Source organism: Globicephala melas, chromosome X (genome assembly GCF_963455315.2).
Source record: "Globicephala melas chromosome X, mGloMel1.2, whole genome shotgun sequence".
Taxonomy (NCBI): Eukaryota; Metazoa; Chordata; class Mammalia; order Artiodactyla; family Delphinidae; genus Globicephala; species Globicephala melas.
The window spans coordinates 68837840-68864215 of record NC_083335.1 but is presented as its reverse complement, the minus strand read 5'-3'; the positions used below and the strand labels follow the sequence as shown (position 1 = coordinate 68864215).

The 26376-nt window shown below is 38.5% G+C and overlaps 1 protein-coding gene across 4 annotated transcripts in view; it reads right to left on the bottom strand.

The window, feature by feature from the left end:
• The window catches only part of TEX11 (testis expressed 11), a 362363-nt gene that overhangs the window by 43686 nt on the left and 292301 nt on the right, over positions 1-26376 (bottom strand). For all 4 annotated transcript variants that reach the window (XM_060292709.1, XM_060292708.1, XM_060292710.1 and 1 more), the window contains one exon: positions 23076-23148. In XM_060292709.1, the coding sequence (XP_060148692.1) occupies positions 23076-23148 (73 nt within the window). The remainder of the gene's footprint in view (positions 1-23075; positions 23149-26376) is intronic.

The window sequence follows — 26376 nt, the reverse complement described above, 5'->3', positions numbered from 1 at the left end:
CAAACCACTACCCAGATCATGATATAGAACACTTCCAACACTCGTGCTCCTTTCCAGTCAATACCACCTTTGCAGAGTTAACAACTATTTTGACTTCTATCACTACTGATGTGTATTTTTGGTTATTGAACTTCAGTGATAGCATGTATAACTATAATCAACTTTTGAATATTGACCTGTATACTGTGACTTGCTTAACTCATTTATTAGTTCACATAACTTTTTTGTAGATTCTTTGGACTTTCTATATAGAGAATCATGTGTCCTCTGCAAATACAGATAGTTTTATTTGATCTTTTTCACTCTATGTATGTCTTTTCCCACTCTTTCGCTTGCCTTATTGCATTGGCTAGGACCACCAGGATGATGATGACCAGGAGTGGTGAGAGTAGACATCCGTGACTTATGTCCTTAGAGGGAAAGCATTCAGTCTTTCATCGTTTAAAATGACATTAGCTGTAGGTTTCATTTTTGTGGATGGTCTTTATCAGCTGGAGGAACTTCCCTACTATTCCTGTTTAGCTGAGAGTTTCTATAATAAATGGATGTTGAGTCTTGTCACTTAATCTGTTGATATGGTGAATTAAATGATTGAGTTTACAATGCTGAACCCAGGATAAAACTTACTTGGTTATAATCTATTATCCTTTTCATGTTTTACTAGATTTTATACTATGAATTCAATGGGTATAGGACAATTCAGGTTATCTATTTCTTTTTGTGGGAGCTTTGGTAGTTTGACTTTCAAGGAATTTGTCAATCTCATCTAACCCTTCAAGTTAATGGGCATAAATTTCTTCAGAATATTCCCTTGTTATCTTTTTTTTAATGTCTGCAGCATCTGTAGTGATGTCTACACTACCATTCTTGATATTGTTAATTTGTGTCTTGATCTGCCTGGCTAGAGTTTTCTCAACTGCACTGATCTTTTCAAACAAAAACAACAATACAGCTTTTGGTTTCATCAATTTTATCTATTATTTTCTGTTTTAAATCTTATTGACTTCTGCTCTTATATTACTCCTTTCATTCTGCTTGATTTGGTTCAATTTGCTAATTTTTTCCCTAAGGTGGAGGCTTATTTAAGATCTTTCTTTTTCTAATAGAGGCATTTATTTCTACAAAGTTTTGTCTAAACACTGCTTTAGCTGTATCCTCCAAATTTTTTTTGTTTTGTTTTTTTGCGGTACACGGGCCTCTCACTGTTGTGGCCTCTCCTGTTGTGAAGCACAGGCTCCGGACGCGCAGGCTCAGCGGCCATGGCTCACGGGCCCAGCCGCTCCGCGGCATGTGGGATCTTCCCGGACTGGGGCATGAACCTGCATCGGCAGGCGGACTCTCAACCACTGCGCCACCAGGGAAGCCCCCTCCAAATTTTTATATGCTGTGTTTTCATTTACTTCCATTCAAACTATTTCTAATTTCCCTGCGAATTTCTCTTCAACCCATTTGATTATTTAAAAAGTATGTTTTTTAAATTGAAGTATAGTTGATTTACAATATTATATTAGTTTTGGGTATACAACATAGTGATACAATATTTTTATAGCTTACACTCAGTTTAAAGTTATTACAAAACAATGGCTATATTTCACTGTGCTGTACAATATATCCTTGTTGCTTATCTATTTTTTTGTTGTTGTTGTTGTTGCGGTATGCGGGCCTCTCACTGTTGTGGCCTCTCCCGTTGCAGAGCACAGGCTCCGGACGCGCAGGCCCAGCAGCCACGGCTCACAGGCACAGCCACTCCGCGGCATGTGGGATCCTCCCGGACCGGGGCACGAACCTGTGTCCCCTGCACTGGCAGGCAGACTCTCAACCACTGCGCCACCAGGGAAGCCCTGCTTATCTATTTTATACATAGTAGTTTGCATCTCTTAATCCCATACTCCTGTCCTGCCCCCTCCCCACTTCACTCTCCCCAGTGGCAACCACTAGTTTGTCCTCTGTATCTGTGAATCTGTTTCTGCTTTGTTATGTACATTGGTTTGTTTCATTTTTTAGATTCCACATATAAGGGATAACATAGAGTATTTGTCTTTCTCGGTCTTACTTATTTCACTAAGGGTAATATTCTCTAAGTCCATCCAAGTTGTTGCAAATGGCAGAATTTCATTCTTTTTTATGGCTGAGTAATATTCCATTTTATATATTACACCACATCTTCTTTACCCATTCATCTGTTGATAGACACTTAGGTTGCTTCCGTATCTTTGCTATTGTAAATAATCCTGCTATGAACATTGGGGTACATATATCTTTTTGAATTATTGTCTTCTTTTTTTGTAGATATATACCCAGGAGGGAATTGCATGATCACATGGTAGTTCTATTTTTAGGTTTTTGAGGAACCTTATACTGTTTTCCACAGTGGCTGCACCAATTTACATTCCCACCAACATTGTACAAGGGTTCCCTTTTCTCCACATCCCCACCAACATTTGTTATTTGTAGACATTCTAACAGGTGTGAGATGATATCTCATTGTGGTTTTGATTTGCATTTCTCTAATGATTAGTGATGCTGAGCATCTTTTCATGTGCCTGTTAGCCATCTGTATGTCTTCTTGGGAAAAATGTCTATTTAAGACTTCTGCCCTTTTTTTTTTTTTCCGGTACATGGGCCTCCCACTGCTGAGGCCTCTCCCATCGCAGAGCACAGGCCCTGGATGCGCAGGCTCAGCAGCCATGACTCACGGGCCCAGCCGCTCTGCGGCATGCGGGATCCTCCCGGACTGGGGCACAAACCCGCATCCCCTGCATCGGCAGGCGGACTCCCAACCACTGCGCCACCAGGGAAGCCCTTCTGCCCATTTTTAATTGGTTTGTTGGTTTTTTTCTTGATGCTGAGTTGTATGAGCTCTTTATATATTTTGGATATTAACCCCTTATTGATCATATCATTTGCAAATATTTTCTCCCATTCCATAATCTGTCTCTTCGTTTTGTCAATGGTTTCCTTTGCTGTGCAAAAGTTTTTATGTTTAATTAGGTCCCATTTGTTTATTTTGCTTTTATTTCTTTTGCTGTAGGAGACAGATCCAAAAAATATTGCTATGACTTATGTCAAAGAGTGTTCTGCCTATGTTCTCTTCTAGAAGTTTTATGGTTTCAGGTCTTACATTTAGGTCTTTAATCCATTTTTAGTTTATTTTTGTGTATGGTGTGAGGAAATGTTCTAATCTCATTCTTTTACATGTGGCTGTACAGTTTTCCCAGCACCACTTATTGAAGAGACTGTCTTTTCTCCATTGTACATTCTTGCCTCCTTTGTCATAGATCAATTGACCGTAGGTGCATGGGTTTATTTCTGGGTTCTCTATTCTGTTCCACTGATCTATGTGTCTATTTTTTTGCCAGTACCATGTTGTTTTCATTACAAATAAATGTGTTGTTTTGATTACAATAAATGTGTATTCTGGTGTTGTTGGGTAGAGCATTCTATAAATATCCATTAGATCAAGTTGGTTGATAGTGTCATTTATGTCTTCTATACACTTGTTGAGTATCAGTAGCTTTGTAGTACAGTCTGAAGTCAGGGAGCATGATACCCCAGCTTTGTTCTTTTTTCTCAAGATTTCTTTGGCAGTTCGGGGTTTCTTGTGGTTCCATAAAAATTTTAGGATTATTTGTTCAAGTTCTGTGAAAAATGTCATGGGTTATTTTGGTAAGGATTGCCTTAAATCTGTAGATCACTTTGGGTAGTATGGACATTTTAAACAATATTAATTCTCCCAATCCAAGAACATGGGATATCTTTCCATTTCTTTGTATCATTTTCAAATTCCTTCATCAATGTTTTACAGTTTTCAGAGTATAGGTCTTTCACCTCCTTGGTTAAGTTTATTCCTAGGTATTTTATTCTTTTTGATGTGATTTTATTCACGATTGTTTTCTTGCTTTATCTTTCTGATAGTCCATTATTAGTGTATAGAAAAGCAACAGATTTCTATATATTAATCTTGTATCTTGCAACTTTACTGAATTCATTTATTAGTTCCAATACTTTTTTGGTGGAGACTTTAGGGTTTCTTATATATAGTATCATGTCATCTGGAAATAGAGTTTTATTTCTTCCCTTCCAATTTGGATGCACTTTATTTCTTTGTCTTGTCTGATTGCAGTGGCTAGAACTTCCATTGCTATGTTAAATATAAGTAGCAAGAGAGGGCATCCTTGTTGTCTTCCTGATCTTAAAGACTTTCAGTATTTCACCATTGAGTATGATGGTAGCTCTGAGTTCGTCATAAATGGCCTTTAATATGTTGATATATGTTCCCTCTATATCAACTAGAAGTATGTTGTTTAATTTCCAAATATATATTTGGAAAAACAGAACTGTAAAATATATTTTACATATACTTTATAAATTTATCATTTAACTCCATTATGGTAAGAGAAAATACTTTGCATGATTTCAATACTTTTAACTCTTTTCAGGTTTGTTTTATGGTTCAGAATATGGCCTATGTTGAATGATCCACGTGCATTTGAAAATAAATGTGTATTCTGGTGGTGTTGGGTAGAGCATTTTATAAATGTCAATTAGATCAAGTTGGTTGATAGTGTTAGTTATGTCTTCTATATCCTTGTTGAGTATCTGTTGACTTATTCTATTGACTCCTGTATTGGAGTCTCTCTCCAACCATAGGGTGGATTTGTCTATTCCTCCTTTCAGTTCTATCAGTTTTTGTTTCATGTATTTTGAAGCTCTGTTGTTTGGTACATTACAAATTTAGGATAGTTACGTTGTCACGTTTAATTGACCACTTTTTCATCATATCCCTCTTTATCCTTAGTAATATTCCTTGCTTTAAAGTGTCTTCTCTGATAATATAGCCATTCCAGCTTTCTTTGGATTAGTGTTTGCATAGTGTACCTTTTTCAATTCCTTTTATTTTTAACCTACCTATGTATTCATATATAAGTGGGTTTCTTATAGACAGCATGTAGTTTTGGGTGTTGATTTTTTAGCCAATCTGACATTCTTTATTTCTTTTCTTGATCTTTTAATTGGTGTGTTTAGACCAGGGGTGAGCAAACTACAATCTATGGGCTGGCCGCTTGTTTGGCAATAAAGTTTTCTGGGAATCCAGTCATGTTCATTTGTTTAAATATTATCTATGTCTATTTTCCTGCCTATAATGGCAGAGTGGAGTAGTTGTGCCTGAGACCCTATGGCCTGTTAGCTGAAAATATTTACTATTGGGTCTTTAAGAAACATGTCCTGACCTCTGATTTAGATGATTTATATTTAATGCAATTATTGATATAGTTGGGTGTTCTTGAACTTTATTAAACTGAATTATACTTAGAACAATTAGAAGATCAAGAAGGAAACATGTCTTGAAAAACACTGTAAGCCAACTAGAACTACCAGACCTTTAGAGAACACTCAACAGCAGCAGAATAGACATTCTTCTCAAATGCATATAGAATATTCTCTAGAATTAATGATATGCTAGGTCATAAAACAAACCTCCATAAATTTCAAAATATAAAATGATACAATGTATGTTCTGTGACCACAGTGGAATGAAATTAGAATAAGAAAAAAGAATTTGGGAAACTCACAAATATACAGAAAGTAAACAAGACACTTTTAAACAACCAATGGGTGAAAAAACAAATCAACAGAGAAATTAGAAAATATTTTGAAAATGAAGACACAATATAATAAAACTAATGGGATGCAGCTAAAGTGCTTAGATGGAAAATTATATTCATAAACATATAATTAGATTGGTAAACATATACACATATAATTAATTATATCTTTACAGAAAATATGCTGTACACCTTAAACTTATATAGTGCTGTATGTTAATTATACCTCAATAAACCTGGAAAAAAATAAAATGAAACTTAAAAGAAGGAAAAATTGATTTCAAATCAATAATATAACCCTCCACATTAGTTAAGAGCAAACTAAACCCAAAGAAGTAGAAGGTAGAGAATAATAAAAATTGGAGTGGAAATGAATGAGAGAATAGGAAAACAATAGAGAAAATTAATGAAACCAGAAGCTGATTCTTTAAAAAGACAAACAAAATTGACAAAACTTTAGCTAGATTGACTAAGAAAAAAGGAGAGAAGCCTCATTGCTAGAATCAGAAACAAAAAAAGAGACATCATTACCAACCTTAGAGAAATAAAAAGGATTACAAAGGAATGCAATGAAAAATGTATGCCAAGGGTCTTCCCTGGTGGCGCAGTGGTTGAGAGTCCGCCTGCCGGTGCAGGGGACGCGGGTTCGTGCCCCGGTCTGGGAGGATCCCACATGCTGCGGAGCAGCTGGGCCCATGAGCCATGGCCGCTGGGCCTGCGTGTCCGGAGCCTGTGCTCCGCAACGGGAGAGGCCACAACAGTGAGAGGCCCGCGTACAGCCAAAAAAAAAGAAAAAAAAGAAAATGTATGCCAATAAATTGGACAATCTGGATAAAGTGAACAATTTCCTAGAAAGACAAACTACTGAAACTGACTCAAGAAGAAACAGACATCTGTATAGATGTATAATGAAGGAAGACATTGAATTAGTAATTTTAAAAACTACAGGGACTTCCCTAGTGGTCCAGTGGGTAAGACTCCACACTCCCAATGCAGGGGGCCTGGGTTTGATCCCTGGTTGGGGAACTAGATCCCACATACATGCTGCAACTAAGAGTTCGCATGCCACAACTATGAGCCTGCATGCCGCAACTAAAGATTCTGCATGCCACAAGTAAAAGATCCCACATGCCACAACTAAGACCCGGCACAGCCAAAATAAATAAATAAATAAATATTTAAAAAAAAAAACTACAGAAAAAGAAAAGTCCAGGCTTATACAGCTTCACCACAGGACTGGAGCAAACATTTAAAGAATAATTAATACTAAGTATTTACTAATTCTTTCAAAAATTGAAAGGGATGGAACATTTCACAACTTATGTTATAAGGCCAGGATTACTATGATACCAAAACCAGACAAAGATATCACAAGTAAAGAAAATTAGACAAAGGTCTCTTATGAATATAGACACAAAAATACCCAACAAAATACTAGTATTCTGCATCCAGAAACATATAAAAGAATTATACAGTGTGATCAAGTGGGATTTCTCCCAGGAATGTAAGGTTGCTTTAACAAGTGAAAACCAATTAATATAATATACCATATCAACAAAACAGAGACTACATGATGATCTCAATAGAGGTGGAAAGCATTTTACAGAATCCAATAAACCTGATAAAACACTGTCATGATAAAAACAATTAACAAACTAGGAGTGGAAGGGAACTTCCTCAACCAGATAAAGGGCATCTATGAAAAAATCACAGCTAAAAACATACTTAATGGTGAAAGACCGGATTCTTTCCCTCTAAGATGAAGAAAGAGACACATATGCCCACCCCTACCATTGCTATTCAACACTGTACTGTAAGTCCTACCTAAAGAAATTAGGCAAGAAAAAGAAATAATAAACATCGAGACTGGAAAAGAAGTAGTGAAACTATTAATACACAATGTGATCTTGTAAATAAAATTCCTAGGCATTCCAGTAAAATACCATTAGAACTAATAAAGAAGTTTAATAATATTAATGTACAAAAATCAATTCTATTTCTATACAATAGCCATGAGCAAAATGAGAATAAGATTAAGAAAACAATTCCATTTATAATACCATCAAAAATAAACTATTTAGGATTAAATTAAAGAAGTGCAGGACTTGTACACTGAAAACTTTAAAACATCATTGAAAGAAATTAAGGAAGATGTAAATAAATGGAAAAATATTCCATGTTCATGGATTAGAAGGCTTGACATTGTTAAAATAGCAATACCCCTCAAAATGATCTATATATTCAACAGAATCCCTACCAGAATCCCAGCTGGCTTTTTTCTTTTTTCAGAAACTAACAGGCTGATCCTAAAATTCATGTGGAAATTCAAGGGATCCAGAATAGCCAAAACAATCTTGAAAAAGAAGAGCGCGCACACACACACACAAAAAGAAGAAAAAGAACACATTTGGAGACTAACATTTCCATGTGTCTATGGTCAACAATTTTCTATAAGGAGACAAAGACCATCCAATGGGGAAACAATAACTTATTTTCTTTCCTTTTTGGCTGTGCCGCATGGCTTTCAGGATCTTAGTTCCCTAACCAGGGATTAAACCCGCAACCTCAGAAGTAAAAGCACAGAGTTCCAACCAATGAACCACCACGGAATTCCCAAGAATAGCTTTTTCAAAAAAATGGATCTGTATAGCCACATGGAAAATAATGAAACTGGACCCTACTTCATACCACATACAAAAGTTAACTCAAAATGGATCAAAGACCTACATGTAAGAACTAAAACTGTAAAACTGTTTAGAAGAAAACATAGGAGTAAACCTTTATGACTTTGGATTGGCAGTTATTAGATATGACACCAGAAGCAGGAACAAGAAAAGAAAAATAGATAAATTGTACCTCATAAAAGTTAAAAAAAAAAAAGTGCTTCAAAGGATGCTACTGAGAAAAGGAAAAAACCCACAGAATGGGAGAAAATATTTGCAAGTCATGTATCTGATCACGGACCTGCATCTAGAATATATAAAGGACTCTTATGACTTAATAATTTAAAAAACAATTAACAATTGGGCAAACGATCTAAACAGACATTCCTCCAAAAAATACGTACAAATCGCCAATAGGCATATGAAAAAATGCTCAATACCATTAGTTGTCAAGAAAATCAGTCATTGGGACTTCCTTGCTGGTGCAGTGGTTAAGAATGCACCTGCCAATGCAGGGAACAGGGGTTTGAGCCCTGCTCCGGGAAGATCCCACATGCCACAGAGCAACTCAGCCCGTGCACCACAACTACTGAGCCTGTGCTCTAGAGCTCCCGAGCCACAACTACTGAAGCCCGAGTGTCTAGAGCCCATGCTCTGCAACAAGAGAAGCCACCACAATGAGAAGCCCGCACACTGCAACGAACAGTAGCCCTCGTGTGCCACAAGTACAGAAAGCCCACGTGCAGCAACGAAGACGCAACACGGCCAAAAATAACTAATAAATAAATTAATTTTTTAAAAAAGAAAATCAGTCATCAGGAAATCAAAACCACAATGGGATATCACTCTACACTCAGAAGGATGGCTAGAATCAAAAAGTCAGATAATACAAGTGTTGGCAAGCTGGTGGTGAAATCAGAAGCCTTACACAACTGGTGACAATATAAAATGGTGCAGCCACTTAGGAAAATGGTCTGGCGGGTCCTCAAACAATTAAACAGAGTCACGGAGAGGGGAGCTTAAAGATGGTGGAAGAGTAAGACGTGGAGATCACCTTACTCCCCACAAATACATCAGAAATACATCTACATGTGGAACAACTCCTACAGAACACCTACTGAATGCTGGCAGAAGACCTCAGACCTACAAAAGGCAAGAAACCCCCCACGTACTTGGGTAGGGCAAAACAAAAAAGAAAAAAACAGAGACAAAAGGATACGGATGGGACCTGCACGAGTAGGAGGGAGCTGTGACGGAGGAAAAGGTTCCACACACTAGGAAGCCCTTTGTGGGTAGAGACAGGGGAGTGGACACGGTGTGGGGGCGGCGAACTTTGGAGGCACGGAAGAGAGCACAGCAACAGGGGTGCGGAGGGCAAAGTGGAGGGATTCCCGCACAGAGGATCAGTGCTGACCAGCACTCACCAGCCCGAGAGACTTGTCTGCTCACCCGCCAGGACCAGTGGGGGCTGGGAGCTGAGGCTCCGGCTTTGGTCGGATCCCAGGGAAAAGACTGCAGTTGGTTGCGGGAACACAGCCTGAAGGGGGCTAGTGCGCCACGGCTAGCCGGGAGGGAGTCCGGGAAAAAGTCTGGAGCTGCCGTAGAGGCAACAGACTTTTTCTTGTCTCTTTGTTTCCTGGTGCGCAAGGAGAGGGGATTAAGAGTGCCGCTTAAAGGAGCTCTAGGGACGGGGGCGAGCTGCGGCTATCAGCGCGGACCCCAGATACGGGCATGAGATGCTGAGGCTGCTGTTGCCGCCACCAAGAAGCCTGTGTGCAAGCACAGGTCACTATCCACACCTCCCCTCCCAGGAGCCTGTGCAGCCCGCCACTGCCAGGGTCCCGTGATCCAGGGACAAAGTGCCCAGGAGAACACACGGTGCCTCAGGCTGGTTCAACATCACACAGGCCTCTGCCGCGGCAGGCTTGCCTCGAACTCCGTACCCCTCCCTCCCCCAAGCCTGAGTGAGCCAGAGCCCCAGAATAAGCTGCTGCTTTAACCCTGTCCTGTCTGAAAAAAGAACAGACGCCCTCAGGAGGCCTACACGAAGAGGCGGGTCCAAGTCCAAAGATGAACCCCAGGAGTTGTGTGAACAAAGAAGACAAAGGGAAATTTCTCCCAGCAGCCTCAGGAGCAGCGGATTAAATCTCCGCAATCAACCTGATGTACCCTGCATCTGTGGAATACCTGAATAGACAATGAATCATCCCAAATTGAGGAGGTGGACTTAGGGAGCAATGATATACATATATTATTCCCTTTTTCTCTTTTTGTGAGTGCGTATATGTATGCTTCTGTGTGTGTTTTTGTCAGTATAGCTTTGCTTTTACCATCTGTTCTAGGGTTCTGTCTGTATTTTATTTTTATTATAGGTTTTTTAACTTTTTTATGTTATTATTATTATATTTCTGCGGTACGCAGGCCTCTCATTGTTGTGGCCTCTCCCATTGTGGAGCACAAGCTCTGGAGACACAGGCTCAGCAGCCACGGCTCACAGGCCTAGCCGCTCCGTGGCATGTGGGATCTTCCTGGACCGGGACACAAACCCGTGTCCCCTGCATTGGCAGGAGAACGCTCAACCACTGCGCCACCAGGGAATCCCTTTTATTATAGTTTTTAGCACTCTTATCATTGGTGGATTTGCTTTTTGGTTTGGTTGCTCTCCTCTTCCTCTCTTTTTTTTATAAAAAATTTATTAATTTTTTAAAATAATTGTTTTAATAATTATTCTTTATTTTTATTTTAATAACTTTATTTTATTTTCCTTTTTTAATTTTACCTTCTTCTTTCTTTCTTCCCCTTTTCTCCCTTTTATTCTGAGCTGTGTGGATGACAGGCTCTTGGTGCTCCAGCCAGGCATCAGGGCTGTGCCTCTGAGGTGGGAGAGCCAAATTCAGTACACTGCTCCACAAGAGACCTCCCAGCTCCATGTAACATCAAATGGCAAAAATATCCCAGAGATCTCTATCTCAGCGCCAAGACCCAGCTCCACTCAACGACCAGCAAGCCCTATGCCAAACAACTAGCAAGACACGAACACAACCCCGTCCATTAGCAGAGAGGATGCCTAAAACAATAATAAGGCCACAGACACCCCAAAACACAACAGCAGACATGGACCTGCCCATCAGAAAGACAAGATCCAGTGTCATCCACCAGAACGCAGGAACTAGTCCCCTCCACCAGGAAGCCTACACAATGCACTGAACCAACCTTAGGCACTGGGGACAGACACCAAAAACAACAGGAACTACAAACCTGTAGCCTGTGAAAAGGAGACCCCAATCACCGTTAAGTTAAGCAAAATGAGAAGACAAAGAACCACACAGCAGATGAAGGAGCAATGCAAAAACTCACCAGACCTGAAAAAAGAAGAGGAAATAGGCAGTCTAACTGAAAAAGAATTCAGAATAATGATAGTAAAGATGATCCAAAATCATGGAAATAGAATGGAGAAAATATAAGAAACCTTTAACATGGACCTAGAAGAACTAAAGAACAAACAAACAGTGACGAACAAAACAATAAATGAAATTAAAACTGCTCTAGAAGGGATCAATAGCAGAATAACTGAAGCAAAAGAACGGAAAACTGACCTGGAAGATAAAATAGTGGAAAAAACTACTGCAGAGCAGAATTAAGAGAAAAGAATTAAAAAAATTGAGGACAGTCTCAGAGACCTCTGGGACAACATTAAATGCACCAACATTCGAATTACAGGGGTCCCAGAAGAGAAAAAGAAAGGGACTGAGAAAATATTTCAAGAGATTAGAGTTGAAAACTTCCCTAATATGGGAAAGGAAATAGTTAATCAAGTCCAGAAAGCAGAGAGAGTCCCATACAGGATAATTCCAAGGAGAAACACACCAAGACACATATTAATCAAACTATCAAAAATTAAATAAAAAGAATATTAAAAGCAGCAAGGGAAAAACAACACATAACACATAAGGGAATCCCCATAAGGTTAACAGCTGATCTTTCAGCAGAAACTCTGCAAGACAGACGGGAGTGGCAGGATATATTTAAAGTGATGAAGGGCAAAAACCTATAACCAAGATTACTCTACCCAGCAAGGATCTCATTCAGATTTGACGGAGAAATTAGAACCTTTACAGACAAGCAAAAGCTAAGAGAATTCAGCACCACCAAACCAGCTTTACAACAAATGCTAAAGGAATTTCTCTAGGCAGGAAACACAAGAGAAGGAAAAGACCTACAATAACAAACCCAAAACAATTAAGAAAATGGTAATAGGAACATACATATCGATAATTACCTTACATGTAAATGGATTAAATGCTCCAACCAAAAGACATAGACTGGCTGAATGGATACAAAAACAAGACCCGTATATATGCCGTCTACAAGAGACCCACTTCAGACCTAGGGACACATACAGACAGAAAGTGAGGGAATGGAAAAAGATATTCCATGCAAATGGAAATCAAAAGAAAGCTAGAGTAGCAATTCTCATATCAGACAAAATAGACTTTAAAAGAAAGATTATTACAAGAGACAAAGAAGGACACTACATAATGATCAAGGGATCAATCCAAGAAGAAGATATAACAATTATAAATATTTATGTACCCAACATAGGAGCACCTCAATACATAAGGCAAATACTAACAGCCATAAAAGGGGAAATCGACAGTAACAAAATCATAGTAGGGGACTTTAACACCCCACTTTCACCAATGCACAGATCATCCAAAATGAAAACACATAAGGAAACACAAGCTTTAAATGATACATTAAACAAGATGGCCTTAATTGATATTTATAGGACATTCCATCCAAAAACAACAGAATACACATTCTTCTCAAGGGCTCATGGAACATTCTCCAGGATAGATCATATCTTGGGTCATAAATCAAGCGTTGGTAAATTTAAGAAAATTGAAATCATATCACATATCTTTTCTGACCACAACACTATGAGACTAGATATCAATTACAGGAAAAAATCTGGAAAAATACAAACACATGGAGGCTAAACAATACACTACTTAATAACCAAGAGATCACTGAAGAAATCAAAGAGGAAATCAAGAAATACCTAGAAACAAATGACAATGAAAACACGACGACCCAAAACCTATGGGATGCAGCAAAAGCAGTTCTAAGAGGGAAGTTTATAGCAATACAATCCTACCTTAAGAAACAAGAAACATCTGAAATAAACAACCTAACCTTACACCTAAAGCAGTTACAGAAAGAAGAACAAAAATCCCCAAAGTTAGCAGAAGGAAATAAATCATAAAGATGAGATCAGAAATAAATGAAAAAGAAATGAAGGAAACAATAGCAAAGATCAGTAAAACTAAAAGGTGATTCTTTGATATGATAAACAAAATTGATAAACCATTAGCCAGACTCATCAAGAAAAAAATGGAGAAGACTGAAATCAACAGAATTTGAAATGAAAAAGGAGAAGCAACAAATGACACTGCAGAAATACAAAGGATCATGAGAGATTACTACAAGCAACTCTATGCCAATAAAATGGACAACCTGGAAAAAATGGGCAAATTCTTAGAAATGCACCACCTTCCGAGACTGAACCAGGAAGAAACAGAAAATATGAACAGACCAATCACAAGCACTGAAATTGAAACCGTGATTAAAAGTCTTCCAACAAACAAAAGTCCAGGACCAGATGGCTTCACAGGCGAATTGTATCAAACATTTAGAGAAGAGCTAACCTCTATCCTTCTCAAACTCTTCCAAAATATAGCAGAGGGAGGAACACTCCCAAACTCATTCTACGAGGCCACCATCACCCTGATACCAAAACCAAAGATGTCACAAAGAAAGAAAACTACAGGCCAATATCACTGATAAACACAGATGCAAAAACCCACAACAAAATACTAGCAAACAGAATCCAACAGGCAGCACATTAAAAGGATCATACACCATAAACAAGTGGTAATCATACCAGGAACGCAGGGATTCTTCAATATATGCAAATCAATCAATGTGATACACCATATCAACAAACTGAAGGACAAAAACCGTATGATCATCACAATAGATGCAGAGAAAGCTTTTGACAAAATTCAACACCTATTTATGATTAAAAAAAAAAACCCAGAAAGTAGGCATAGAGGGAACTTTCCTCAACATAACAAAGGCCATATATGACAAACCCACAGCAAACATCATCCTCAATGGTGAAAAACTGAAACCATTTTCACTAAGATCACGAACAAGACAAGGTTGCCCACTCGCACCACTATTATTCAACATACTTTTGGAAGTTTTAGCCACAGCAATCAGAGAAGAAAAAGAAATAAAAGGAATCCAAATGGGAAAAGAAGAAGTAAAGCTGTCATTGTTTGTAGATGACAACTGTTTGTAGATGTAGATGAAATACACAGAGAATCCTAATGATGCTACCAGAAGACTACTAGAACTAATCAATGAATCTGGTAAAGTAGCAGGGTACAAAGATAATGCAGAGAAATCTCTTGCATTCCTATACACTAATGATGAAAAATCTGAAAGTGAAATTAAGAAAACACTCCTATTTCCCATGGCAATGAAGAGAATAAAATATCTCGGAATAAACCTACCTAAGGAGACAAAAGACCTGTATGCAGAAAATTATAGGACACTGATGAAAGAAATTAAAAATGATACAAATACATGGAGAAATATACCGTGTTTTGGATGGGAAGAATCAACATTGTGAAAATGACTCTACTACCCAAAGCAATCTACAGATTCCATGCAATCCCTAACAAACTACCACTGGCATTTTTCACAGAACTAGAACAAAAAATCTCACTATTTGTATGGAAACACAAAAGACCCCGAATAGTCAAAGCAATCTGGAGAACGAAAAACGGAGCTGGAGGAATCAGGCTCCCTGACTTCAGACTATACTACAAAGCTACAGTAACCAGGACAGTATAGTACTGGCACAAAAACAGAAATACAGACCAATGGAACAGGATAGAAGGCCCAGAGATAAACCCACGCACATATGGTCATCTTATCTTTGATAAAGGAGGCAGGAATGTACAGAAAGGACAGCCTCTTCAATAAGTGGTGCTGGGGAAACTGGACAGGTACATGTAAATGTTTGAGATTAGATCACTCCCTAACACCATACACAAAAATAAGCTCAAAATGGATTAAAGACCTAAATGTAAGGCCAGAAACTATCAAACTCTTAGAGGAAAACAGGCAGAACACTCTATGACATAAATCACAGCAAGATCCTTTTTGACCCACCTCCTAGAGAAATGGAAATAAAATGAAAATAAACAAATGGGACCTAATGAAACTTAAAAGTTTTTGCACAGTAAAGGAAACCATAAACAAGACGAAAAGACAACCCTCAGAATGGGAGAACATATTTGCAAATGAAGCAACTGACAGAGGATTAATCTCCAAAATTTACAAGCAGCTCATGGAGCTCAGTATCAAAAAAACCAAACAACCCAACCCAAAAATGGGCAGAAGACCTAAATAGACATTTCTCCAGAGAAGATATACAGATTGCCAATAGACACATGAAAGAATGCTCAGAATCATTATTCATTAGAGAAATGCAAATCAAAACTACAATGAGATATCCTCTCACACCGGTCAGAATGGCCACCATCAAAAAATCTACAAACAATAAATGCTGGAGATGGTGTGGAGAAAAGGGAACCCTCCTGCACTGTTGGTGGGAATGTAAATTGATACAGCCACTATGGAGAACAGTATGGAGGTTCCTTAAAAAACTACAAATAGAACTACCATACGACCCAGCAATCCCACTACTGGGCATATATCCTGAGAAAACCATAATTCAAAAAGAGTCATGTATCAAAATGTTCACTGCAGCTCTATTTACAATAGCCAGGACATGGAAGCACTCTAAGTGTCCATCGACAGATGAAAGGATAAAGAAGAAGTGGCACATATATACAATGGAATATTACTCAGCCCTAAAAAGAAACGAAATTGAGCTATTTGTAATGAGGTGGATAGACCTAGAGTCTGTCAAAAAGAGTGAAGTCAGTCAGAAAGAGAAAGACAAATACCGTATGCTAACACATATATATGGAATTTAAGAAAAAAAATGTCATGAAGAACCTAGGGGTAAGACAGGAATAAAGACACAGACCTACTGGAGAATGGACTTGAGGATATGGGGAGGGGGAAGGGTGAGCTGTGACAAAGCGAGAGAGAGGCATGGACACATATACACTACCAAACGTAAGGTAGATAGCTAGTAGGAAGCAGCCGCATAGCACAGGGATATCAGCTCGGTGCTTTGTGACCACCTGGGGGGGGTGGGATAGGGAGGGTGGGAGGGAGGGCGACACAAAAGGGAAGAGATATGGGAACATAGGTATATGTATAACTGATTCACTTTGTTATAAAGAATAAACTAACACACCATCGTAAAGCAATTATACGCCAATAAAGATGTTAAAAAAAATTTAGTAGATGCTGCTTCTGTAAACTAAATTAAAATATTTTAAAATGATATGATTCTCACTTACCTCCTCCCCATCCTACCCCTCCCTTATGAATTCAGAAACTGTTCCTAAGTCTCCTTATTGTTCATGGCAATATAGTTATTTGCATTGGTTCTATAAAAATCTTCCACTTTTTAAACCAGGATATAAATGGACTCATTGTGCAACCAGGATATATATGCACTCATTGTGCAACAAAGGCCTTGCATGAACTATCCATATTTAAGAAAGACAGCCACTTAATAAGGTATGATAAGATACTTTTAAGGAATAAGGTTGATCTTACCTCAGCTGTATGGAGTAAATGCCTACAAAGTCCTCTCAGGGAACTGTCCTGGTACCTGACTTATAGGGAGGGTTCCCAGTCTAAATGTGATAAAAAGTTCACTTTCCATAAGGCCAGGAACCTTAGTAAATTTGAAGGACCTTGAAAAAAGATTATTTTCCTCAAATTTACAAGTACTACAGGTAAATCTGGTGGAGAGAGTTTCTTGGCCTTTGTGTCCTAGCAAATGATAACATACCCATGCACATTCACACACACCTATGGGCAATTCAGTTTTTTTTTTTGGGGGGGGGGTTTGCGGGCCTCTCACTGCTGTGGCCCCTCCCGTTGCGGAGCACAGGCTCCGGACACGCAGGCTCAGCGGGCATGGCTCACGGGCCCAGCCGCTCCGCGGCATGTGGGATCTTCCCAGACCGGGGCACGAACCCGTGTCCCCTGCATCGGCAGGCGGACTCTCAACCACTGCGCCACCAGGGAAGCCCGGCAATTCAGTTTTGAATATACTTGTAAATCCATCTCCTAATTGCCTGTGTGTGTGTGTGTTTTACTCATCTTTTGAAACAGCTATAACATCATACTGGTTCCTTTATTAATTAAGAAGTTAAATATTTAACGTGTTGAAAAAATGAGAAAGGAAATTAAAACGCTAAAAAGAGAGAAGATGGTAGATTTGGAAACAAGCAAAGGAGATCCAAAACATACCTAGAGTTCCTGAAGAAGAAAATGGAAAAAAATAAAACCAAATGTTTAAAAACCGTTCTAGAAAAATTTCTAGAAAAAGAGGAACACTTGAATTTACAAATTGAAAAAGCACACTATATTCCAGAAAAACTAAGACTCGCCAACACTCAAGAAATTTCTTTTTATAGTCTTTTCTGTTACCACATTTATTTTTTAATTAACAGATTTACTTTATTTTTTTTACACTGAAATAAAATCCGTTTTTAATAACATTTACAACCCATCATCCTTGGAGCTGTACCTAATGGTACATACAGACATACATATATATGTGTATGTATGTCACATTTTCTTTATCCATTCATCCTTCAATGGATACTTAGACTATTTCCATGTCTTGGCTATTGTGAATAATGCTGCAGTGAACATGGTGCTGCAGATCTCTCTTTGCAATAGTGACTTCATTTCCTTCGGATATATACGCAGTAGTGGGATTTCTGGATCATATGGTGGTTCTATTTTTAATTTTTTGAGAAACCTCCACATTGTTTTCCATAGTAGCTGTAAGAATTTACAGTCCCATCAACAGTACACAAGGATTCCCTTTTCTCCACATCCTGCCTTGCCTTTTTAAATTAAAAAAAAAATTAATTTATTTTTGGCTGCACTGGGTCATCGTTGCTGCATGCGGGCTTTTCTCTACTTGCGGAGAGCGGGGGCTACTCTTTGCTGTGGTGCATGGTGTTCTCATTGTGGTGGCTTCTCCTGCTGCGGAAGACAGGCTCTAGGCACACGGGCTTCAGTAGTTGTGGAATGCAGGCTTAGTTGCTCTGTGGCATGAAGGATCTTCCCGGACTAGGGCTCAAACCCATGTCCCCTGCATTGGCAGGCGGATTCTCAATCACTACGTCATCAGGGAAGCCCTCTCCCTTGCCTTTTTGATGACAGCCATTCTGGGTTTTTTTGTTTAACATCTTTATTGGAGTATAATTGCTTTACAATGGTGTGTTAGTTTCTGCTTTATAAAAAAGTGAATCATTTACACATATACATATGTTCCCACACCTCTGCCCTCTTGCAGCTCCCTCCCGCGCACCCTCCCTAACCCACCCCTCTAGGTGGTCACAAACCACTGAGCTGATCTCCCTGTGCTATACGGCTGATTCCCACTAGCTATCGATTTTACGTTTGGTAGTGTATATATGTCCGTGCCACTCTCTCACTTTGTCCCAGCTTACCCTTCCCCCTCCCCGTATCCTCAAGTCCATTCTCTAGTACGTCTGCATCTTTATTCCTGTCTTGCCCCTAGGTTCTTCATGATCATTTTTTTTTAGATTCCATACATATGTGTTAGCATACAGTATTTGTTTTTCTCCTTCTGACTTACTTCACTCTGTATGACAGTCTCTAGGCCCCATCCACCTCACTACAAATAACTCAGTTTCATTCCTTTTTATGGCTGAGTAATATTCCATTGTATATATGTGACACATCTCCTTTATCCATTCATCTGTCGAAGGACAATTAGGTTGCTTCCATGTCCTGGCTTTTGTAAACAGGGCTGCAATGAACATTTTGGTACATGATTCTTTTTGAATTATGGTTTTCTCAGTGTATATGCCCAGTAGCGGGATTGCTGGGTCATATGGTAGTTCTATTTGTAGTTTTTTAACCAATGTCCATACTGTTTTCCATAGTGGCTGTATCAATTTACATTCCCACCAACAGTGCAAGAGGGTTCCCTTTGCTCCACACCCTCTCCAGCATTTAATGTTTGTAGATTTTTTGATGATGGCCATTCTGACCAGTGTGACATGATATCTCATTGTAGTTTTGATTTGCATTTCTCTAATGATTAATGATGTTGAGCATTCTTTCGTGTGTCTGTTGGCAATCTATACATCTTTTTTGGAGAAATGTCTATTTAGGTCTTCTGCCCAGTTTTGGATTGGGTTGTTTTTTTTAAAATATTGAGCTGCAGCTCAGCTGCTTGTAAATTTTTGAGATTATTCCTTTGTCAGTTGCTTCATTTGCAAATATATTCTCCCATTCTGAGGGTTGTCTTTTCGTCTTGTTTATGGTTTCCTTTGCTGTGCAAAAGATTTTAAGTTTCATTAGGTCCCATTTATTTTTGGATTTATTTCCATTTCTCTAGGAGGGGGGTCAAAGTATCTTGCTGTGATTTATGTCACAGTGTTCTGCCTATGTTTTCCTCTAAGAGTTTGATGGTGTCTGGTTTACATTTAGGTCTTTAATCCATTTTGAGTTTATTTTTGTGTATGATGTTAGCGAATGTTCTAATTTCATTCTTTTACATGTAGCTGCCCAGTTTACCCAGCACCACTTATTGAAGAGACTGTCTTTTCCCCACTGTATATTCTTGACTCCTTTATCAAAGATAAGGTGACCATACATGCGTGGGTTTATCTCTGGGCTTTCTATCCTGTTCCATTGATCTATGTTTCTGTTTCTGTGCCAGTACCATACTGGCTTGATTACTGTAGCTTTGTAGTATAGTCTGAAGTCAGGGAGCCTGATACCCCCAGCTCCATTATTCTTTCTCAAGATTGCTTTGGCTATTCGGGGTCTTTTGTGTTTCCATACAAATTGTGAAATTTTTTGTTCTAGTTCTGTGAAAAATGCCAGTTGTAGTTTGACAGGGATTGCATTGAATCTGTAGATTCCTTTGGGTAGTAGAGTCATTTTCACAATGTTGATTCTTCCTACCCAAGAACATGGTATATCTCTCCATCTATTTGTATCATCTTTAATTTCTTTCATCAGTGTCTTATAATTTTCTGCATACAGATCTTTTGCCTCTTTAGGTAGATTTTCCTAGGTATTTTATTCTTTTTGTTGCAATGGTAAATGGGAGTGTTTTCTTAATTTCACTTTCAGATTTTTCATCTTCACTGTATAGGAATGCAAGAGATTTCCGTGCATTAATTTTGTATCCTGCTACTTTGCCAAATTCATTGATTAGCTCTAATAGTTTTCTGGTAGCATCTTTAGGATTCTCTATGTATAGTATCATGTCATCTACAAACAATGACAGCTTTACTTTTTCTTTTCCAACTTGGACTCCTTTTATTTCTTTTTCTTCTCTGATTGCTGTGACTAAAACTTTCAAAACTATGTTGAATAACAGTGGTGAGAGTGGGCAACCTTGTCTTTTTCCTGATCTTAGTGGAAATGGTTTCAGTTTTTCACCATTTAGGATGATGTTGGCTGTGGGTCTGTCATATATGGCCTTTATTATGTTGAAGAAAGTTCCCAATATGCCTATATTCTGGAGGGATTTTATCATAAATAGGTGGTGAATTTTGTCAAAAGCTTTCTCTGCATCTATTGAGATGATCATATGGTTTTTGACCTTCAATTTGTTAATATGGTGTATCACGTTGATTGATTTGCATATACTGAAGAAGCCTTGCATTCCTGGGATAAACCCCACTTGATCATAGTGTATGATCCTTTTAATGTGTTGCTGGATTCTGCTTGCGAGTATTTTGTTGAGGATTTTTGAATCTATGTTCATCAGTGATATTGGCCTGTAGTTTTCTTTCCTTGTGACATCTTTGCCTGGTTTTGGTATCAGACTGATGGTGGCCTCACAGAATGAGTTGGGGAGTGTTCCTCCCTCTGCTATATTTTGGAAGAGTTTGAGAAGGATAGGTGCTAGCTCTTCTCTAAATGTTTGATAGAATTCACCTGTGAAGCCATCTGGTCCTGGGCTTTTGTTTGTTGGAAGATTTTTTTTAAATTAATTATTTATTTTTGGCTGTGTTGGGTCTTTGTTTCTGTGCAAGGGCTTTCTCTAGTTGCGGCGAGCGGGGGCCGCTCTACATCGAGGTGTGTGGGCCTCTCACTATCGCGGCCTCTCTTGTTGTGGAGCACAGGCTCCGGACACGCAGGCTCAGCGGCCATGGCTCACGGGCCCAGCTGCTCCACGGCATGTGGGATCTTTCCGGACCGGGGCACAAACCCGTGTCCCCTGCATCGGCAGGCGGACTCTCAACCACTGCGCCACCAGGGAAGCCCTGATATACTTTTTAAATAAAAGGCACTGACGGTATGAAGTTCATGCTGGGCACTGCTTTAGTAATTCAGATTCTGTTATGAGGTATTCTTGTTATCATGATTTTCTTGATTTTCCATTATTACTGTTGTTTAAAATGTCCAACTGGTCAAGGGTTTTGTTTCCTGATTCCATTATTAATTTCTAGTTTTACTGCATTGTGATCAGATAATGTTGTCTGTTTTATTTCTATGTCTTAGAATTTTATTCACGTTTTTCTTTTTTTATTCAGGTTTTTCTTGTGATCAATTTTGTAAATGTTCAAAGGGCACATGAAAAGAAAATGAGTTTTCTATTCTCAGGCTATAAAGTATGTTTTCAGGTTATACAGTACATTTCTATTAAATCTTCCATACTAAGAATGTTATTTAGGTATTCTCTGTCCTTTCTTTTTATTGTTTGTATTCTTTTAAATTCCTGCCATAGATTGAGAGAGGTGAACTAAATTTCATGTGTTTATGTTCTTCCTTATAATTCCTATAGTTTGATATCAAAATCCATCAAAGATATCATGCATGAACACACACAAAATGACAGACCAATAATTTCTAAATATTAGGAAGCCAAATTCATCAGCCTTTTAAAAAATAATAATACACCATGACCAAATAGGGGTTATTCCAGAAATGCAACAATGACTCAATTTTAGGAAATATATTATTATAATTCAATATATTAATACTTCAAAAGAGAAAAACCATATGATTATCTCTATAGAAGCTTAAAAGACATGTAATTCAATTCAATATCTATTGAGTTTTTTAAAAATTCTAACTAAAACAGAAACAGATGGACATAATAAAGTCTATCTAATAATACCATCCTTAATCAGGGAACAGTAGCAAACTACTATGTAAGTTCAAAAGGTTTACTATTATTTTGATTATTTCATAACAAAATGTTAGCAGTATCCGATATTGTAATTTTGGTTTGGAAAACTCTGTACCCTACATTTAGTCAAAGTTAAAACTTGATTAAATTAGACATCAAATCTAGTGACCTAAGAGCAATAAAGTCATGTTGAACAATTATGGTCCTATTTTTATACTCAATACTATACTTCAATAAAAATCAAGGTAAAAAATGTTCTTACTCTAAGTAGTATGCCAAAGAGTCAAAATACAGACATACCACGGGGAAAAGCTAGCTCTTAAAGAATCATTTGACTGGTTATCAAGTATTGCATTGGGACAAATTTCTGGTGATAAAGACTAGGTTAGTAAGATTTGAAACCCCTTTTATAACTGTGTTACCAAACTCCCAGTCCCACTGTACCTGTTTCTTTCAGGAGATTCCAGATGTCTCTGCATTTATGGATCTGATCAAGTGCACGATTCAGTAACATGGTCTATTTGGTAAGAAAGCCATGAGAAAATTAGTCTCAACCAAACCAAACTTTAAGCAAATAAAAATATCACTTTCACTAAAAACAGTTAAAAATAAAACTATAGAAAAATGAAAGTATAAAGTGAATATTTGGAATTTATATATAAATATTAGCCTCTCTCTATATTTTTTTACTTTTCCTTAATGTTCCAGGAAAATGAGGATTATATAGAAAATCTTGAACATTATCAATTTCTTTAATAATCTAGGATAGACGAGAAGCACTTCCAGAATGGTGGTATAAGGAGAGCCATGGATCCTCTCCCCAGCAAAACTACCATAACTGGTGAGAATTTTAAAACACAATCATATAAAGTCTCTGGAAATTGCCCTGAGGGCATATAGCAAATGGGGAAACATCTATTCCAGGAAATCTAAGAAGTCTCAGTAAGAAGAGTGAATACCTGTAGCAGTTGAGCCATGATCTGCTCACTCTCCCCCAAGCTCAGTGTGATGTAAGTGCACTTTAGGTGGGTGTGGCCAAGAAGATGGGGCTCACTCTATCCTTAGTTTCCAGGCTAGGGATGACCAGAATGGGCATGCTGCCAGTACTTCTCATCCCCCTCCCCAAGATCTGTATTGCATGAGTTCTATTATAAATAGGCACAACTGAGAAGACTTGAGCTCTCTTTTTCTACCCAGTCCCCATACCAGACATTGCAAATTGAGAATACTGGGTCTCAATCGCCCTCACCTCAGCTTGCTTATAAGATAGAGTTTCCATGCTGGAAGAGGCAAGCCAAGAATGCTAGGGACTACGACTTTTGCCTAGCCCTGACTCATAGAGCTGTATTGTCACTCTGATATAAATGGGTCACTGTCCCTGCCTCTAGTTTCAAAGCAGTGGTATAGAGTTTCTGCTCAGGAGGAGAGGAAGGCCATTAGAAGAGTGAGCTCTGTAATCACCTTAAGGAGACTGACTTTTATTGACATAGAATTTGAGGAAGTTCGAGTCTAAGGGCACTATAAAAAAGTGGAGATTTTGGTTTGGGCAATTAACAGGAGGTTGGTAACTAATGATATCGACAAGCCAAACAGTAGACCAGCTAGAAGTTTACAGAGAGAACCAGGGGAAGAGAAAGCTAAGAAGATTCCCTATCCCTTCAAAGGGGCATTACTTTAATTGGATCAGATGTGGAGCAATTTATGCCAAAGAGCATTTCCAAACACTCACATGAACGTGCGCGCGCGCGCGCGCGCGCGCACACACACACACACACACACACACAGCAGTCACCTAGTAATTAGTCAAGATTTACATCTGTGTGTGATACCAATAAAAGAAGCCCATTCAGAAGCTTAACAGGGAGATCACAGAAAGAGATAGTCAAAAATAACCCCGCTAAAACTTCTTTCATCCCTTTTCAGGGGAGGGGTCAGGGTGACTGCAAAGGCAAAGACTGTAATCTCTGACAAGTAATATCAGAAGCTGTATACTACTATACAGCTGTGGGAAATAGACTGCACTGAACTAGCCCAGCCAAATCACTAAACAAATAAACAAGCAAATATTAACAGCAAGTCCCAGATGGGGGGGAATCAGTATCCAAAGATGTTCCAATATATTATGCAAAATGTCCAGTTTTCAACCAAAAATTATAAGATATGCAAAGAAACAAGAAGTATGACCCATACACAGGAATACACAGGAATAAAGTAGGCAACAGGAACTGACTTTGGAAAGGTCCAATGTTGGAATTTAGCAGACGTAGATTTCAAAGTAGCTATTCTAAATATGTTCAAACAACTAAAGGAAACCACACTTAAAGAAGGAAGGTATGATGACAATGTCAGGAAATGCAGAATCTTGATTAAAAAGGCAGTGGGATAACATATTCAATGTAATGAAATAAAATATCAGTCATCCAAGAATCTAATATCCAGCAAAACTATCTTTCAGAGCTGAAAGCAAAATAAATTCTCAGATTAAAAAAAGCTGAGAGAATCTTGTTGCTAGCAGAACCATTTTATAAAAATGCTAAGAGAGATTCTTCAGGCTGAAAGCAAGTGACACCAGACAGTAATCTGAATCCAAAGGAAAAAACAAAGTGTACTGATAAAAGTAATTATGTAACTGTAAAAGAAAGTATAAATATATATTTCTTCTTTCTTCTCGTTTTAAAAAAACAACTGTATAAAACTATATATAGGTTTTTAAATACCATTTCACCAACCCAAGAAGAAAATACATTCTTTCTCAAGCACACATGGCACTTTATCCAGGACAGACCATTTGTTAGGCCACAACACAGACTTCAAATAAATTTAAAATAACTTGAAGTCGGGCTTCCCTGGTGGCGCAGTGGTTGAGAGTCCGCCTGCCGATGCAGGGGACATGGGTTCGTGCCCCGGTCCAGGAACATCCCACATGCCGCGGAGTGGCTAGGCCCATGAGTCATGGCCGCTGAGCCTGCGCATCCGGAGCCTGTGCTCCACAACGGGAGAGGCCACAACAGTGAGAGACCCGCGTACCACAAAAAAAAATAATAAAAAAATAACTTGAAGTCACACAAAGTATGTACTCTGTCCACAGTGGAACAAGATTAGAAATCAGTAAGATAATAATAAATAATAATAAATTTGGGAAACAAACATGTGGATATTAAACAATAGATTCCTAAATAAACAATGGGTCAAAGAAGAAATCATAATGAAAATTAGAAAATATTTTGCGATGAATGAAAAGAGAAAAACAAACAAACCAATACTTATGGGATGCTGCTCAAGCTATGATGCTATGGTCTGAATGTATGCCCCCAAATTCATATGTTAAAATCATACCCCAGAGGTGAAGGTATTAGCAGGTGGGGCCTTTGAGAGATGCTAAAGTCATAAGGATGCAGCCCTCATACATGAGATTTGTGCTTTTTATAAGAAGGTTCCAAAGAGATCCTTGGCGCTTTCCATCATGGGAGGACACAGCGAAAAGGTGTCAGCTATAAAGGAGGAAGAGAGACCTCATCAAAGAACACAACCCTGCTGGCACCTTGATCTTGGGACTTCCAGCATCCAGAACTGTGAGAAATAAATTTCTGTTGTTTATAAGCTACCCAGTCTATTGTGTTTTGTTATAGCAGCTTGAATGGACTGAGACAGAAAATTGGTACTGATTGGTGGGGTGCTGCTGTAACAAATACCTAAAAATATGGAAGCAGCTTTGGAACTGGGTAATGGGCAGAGACTGGAAGAG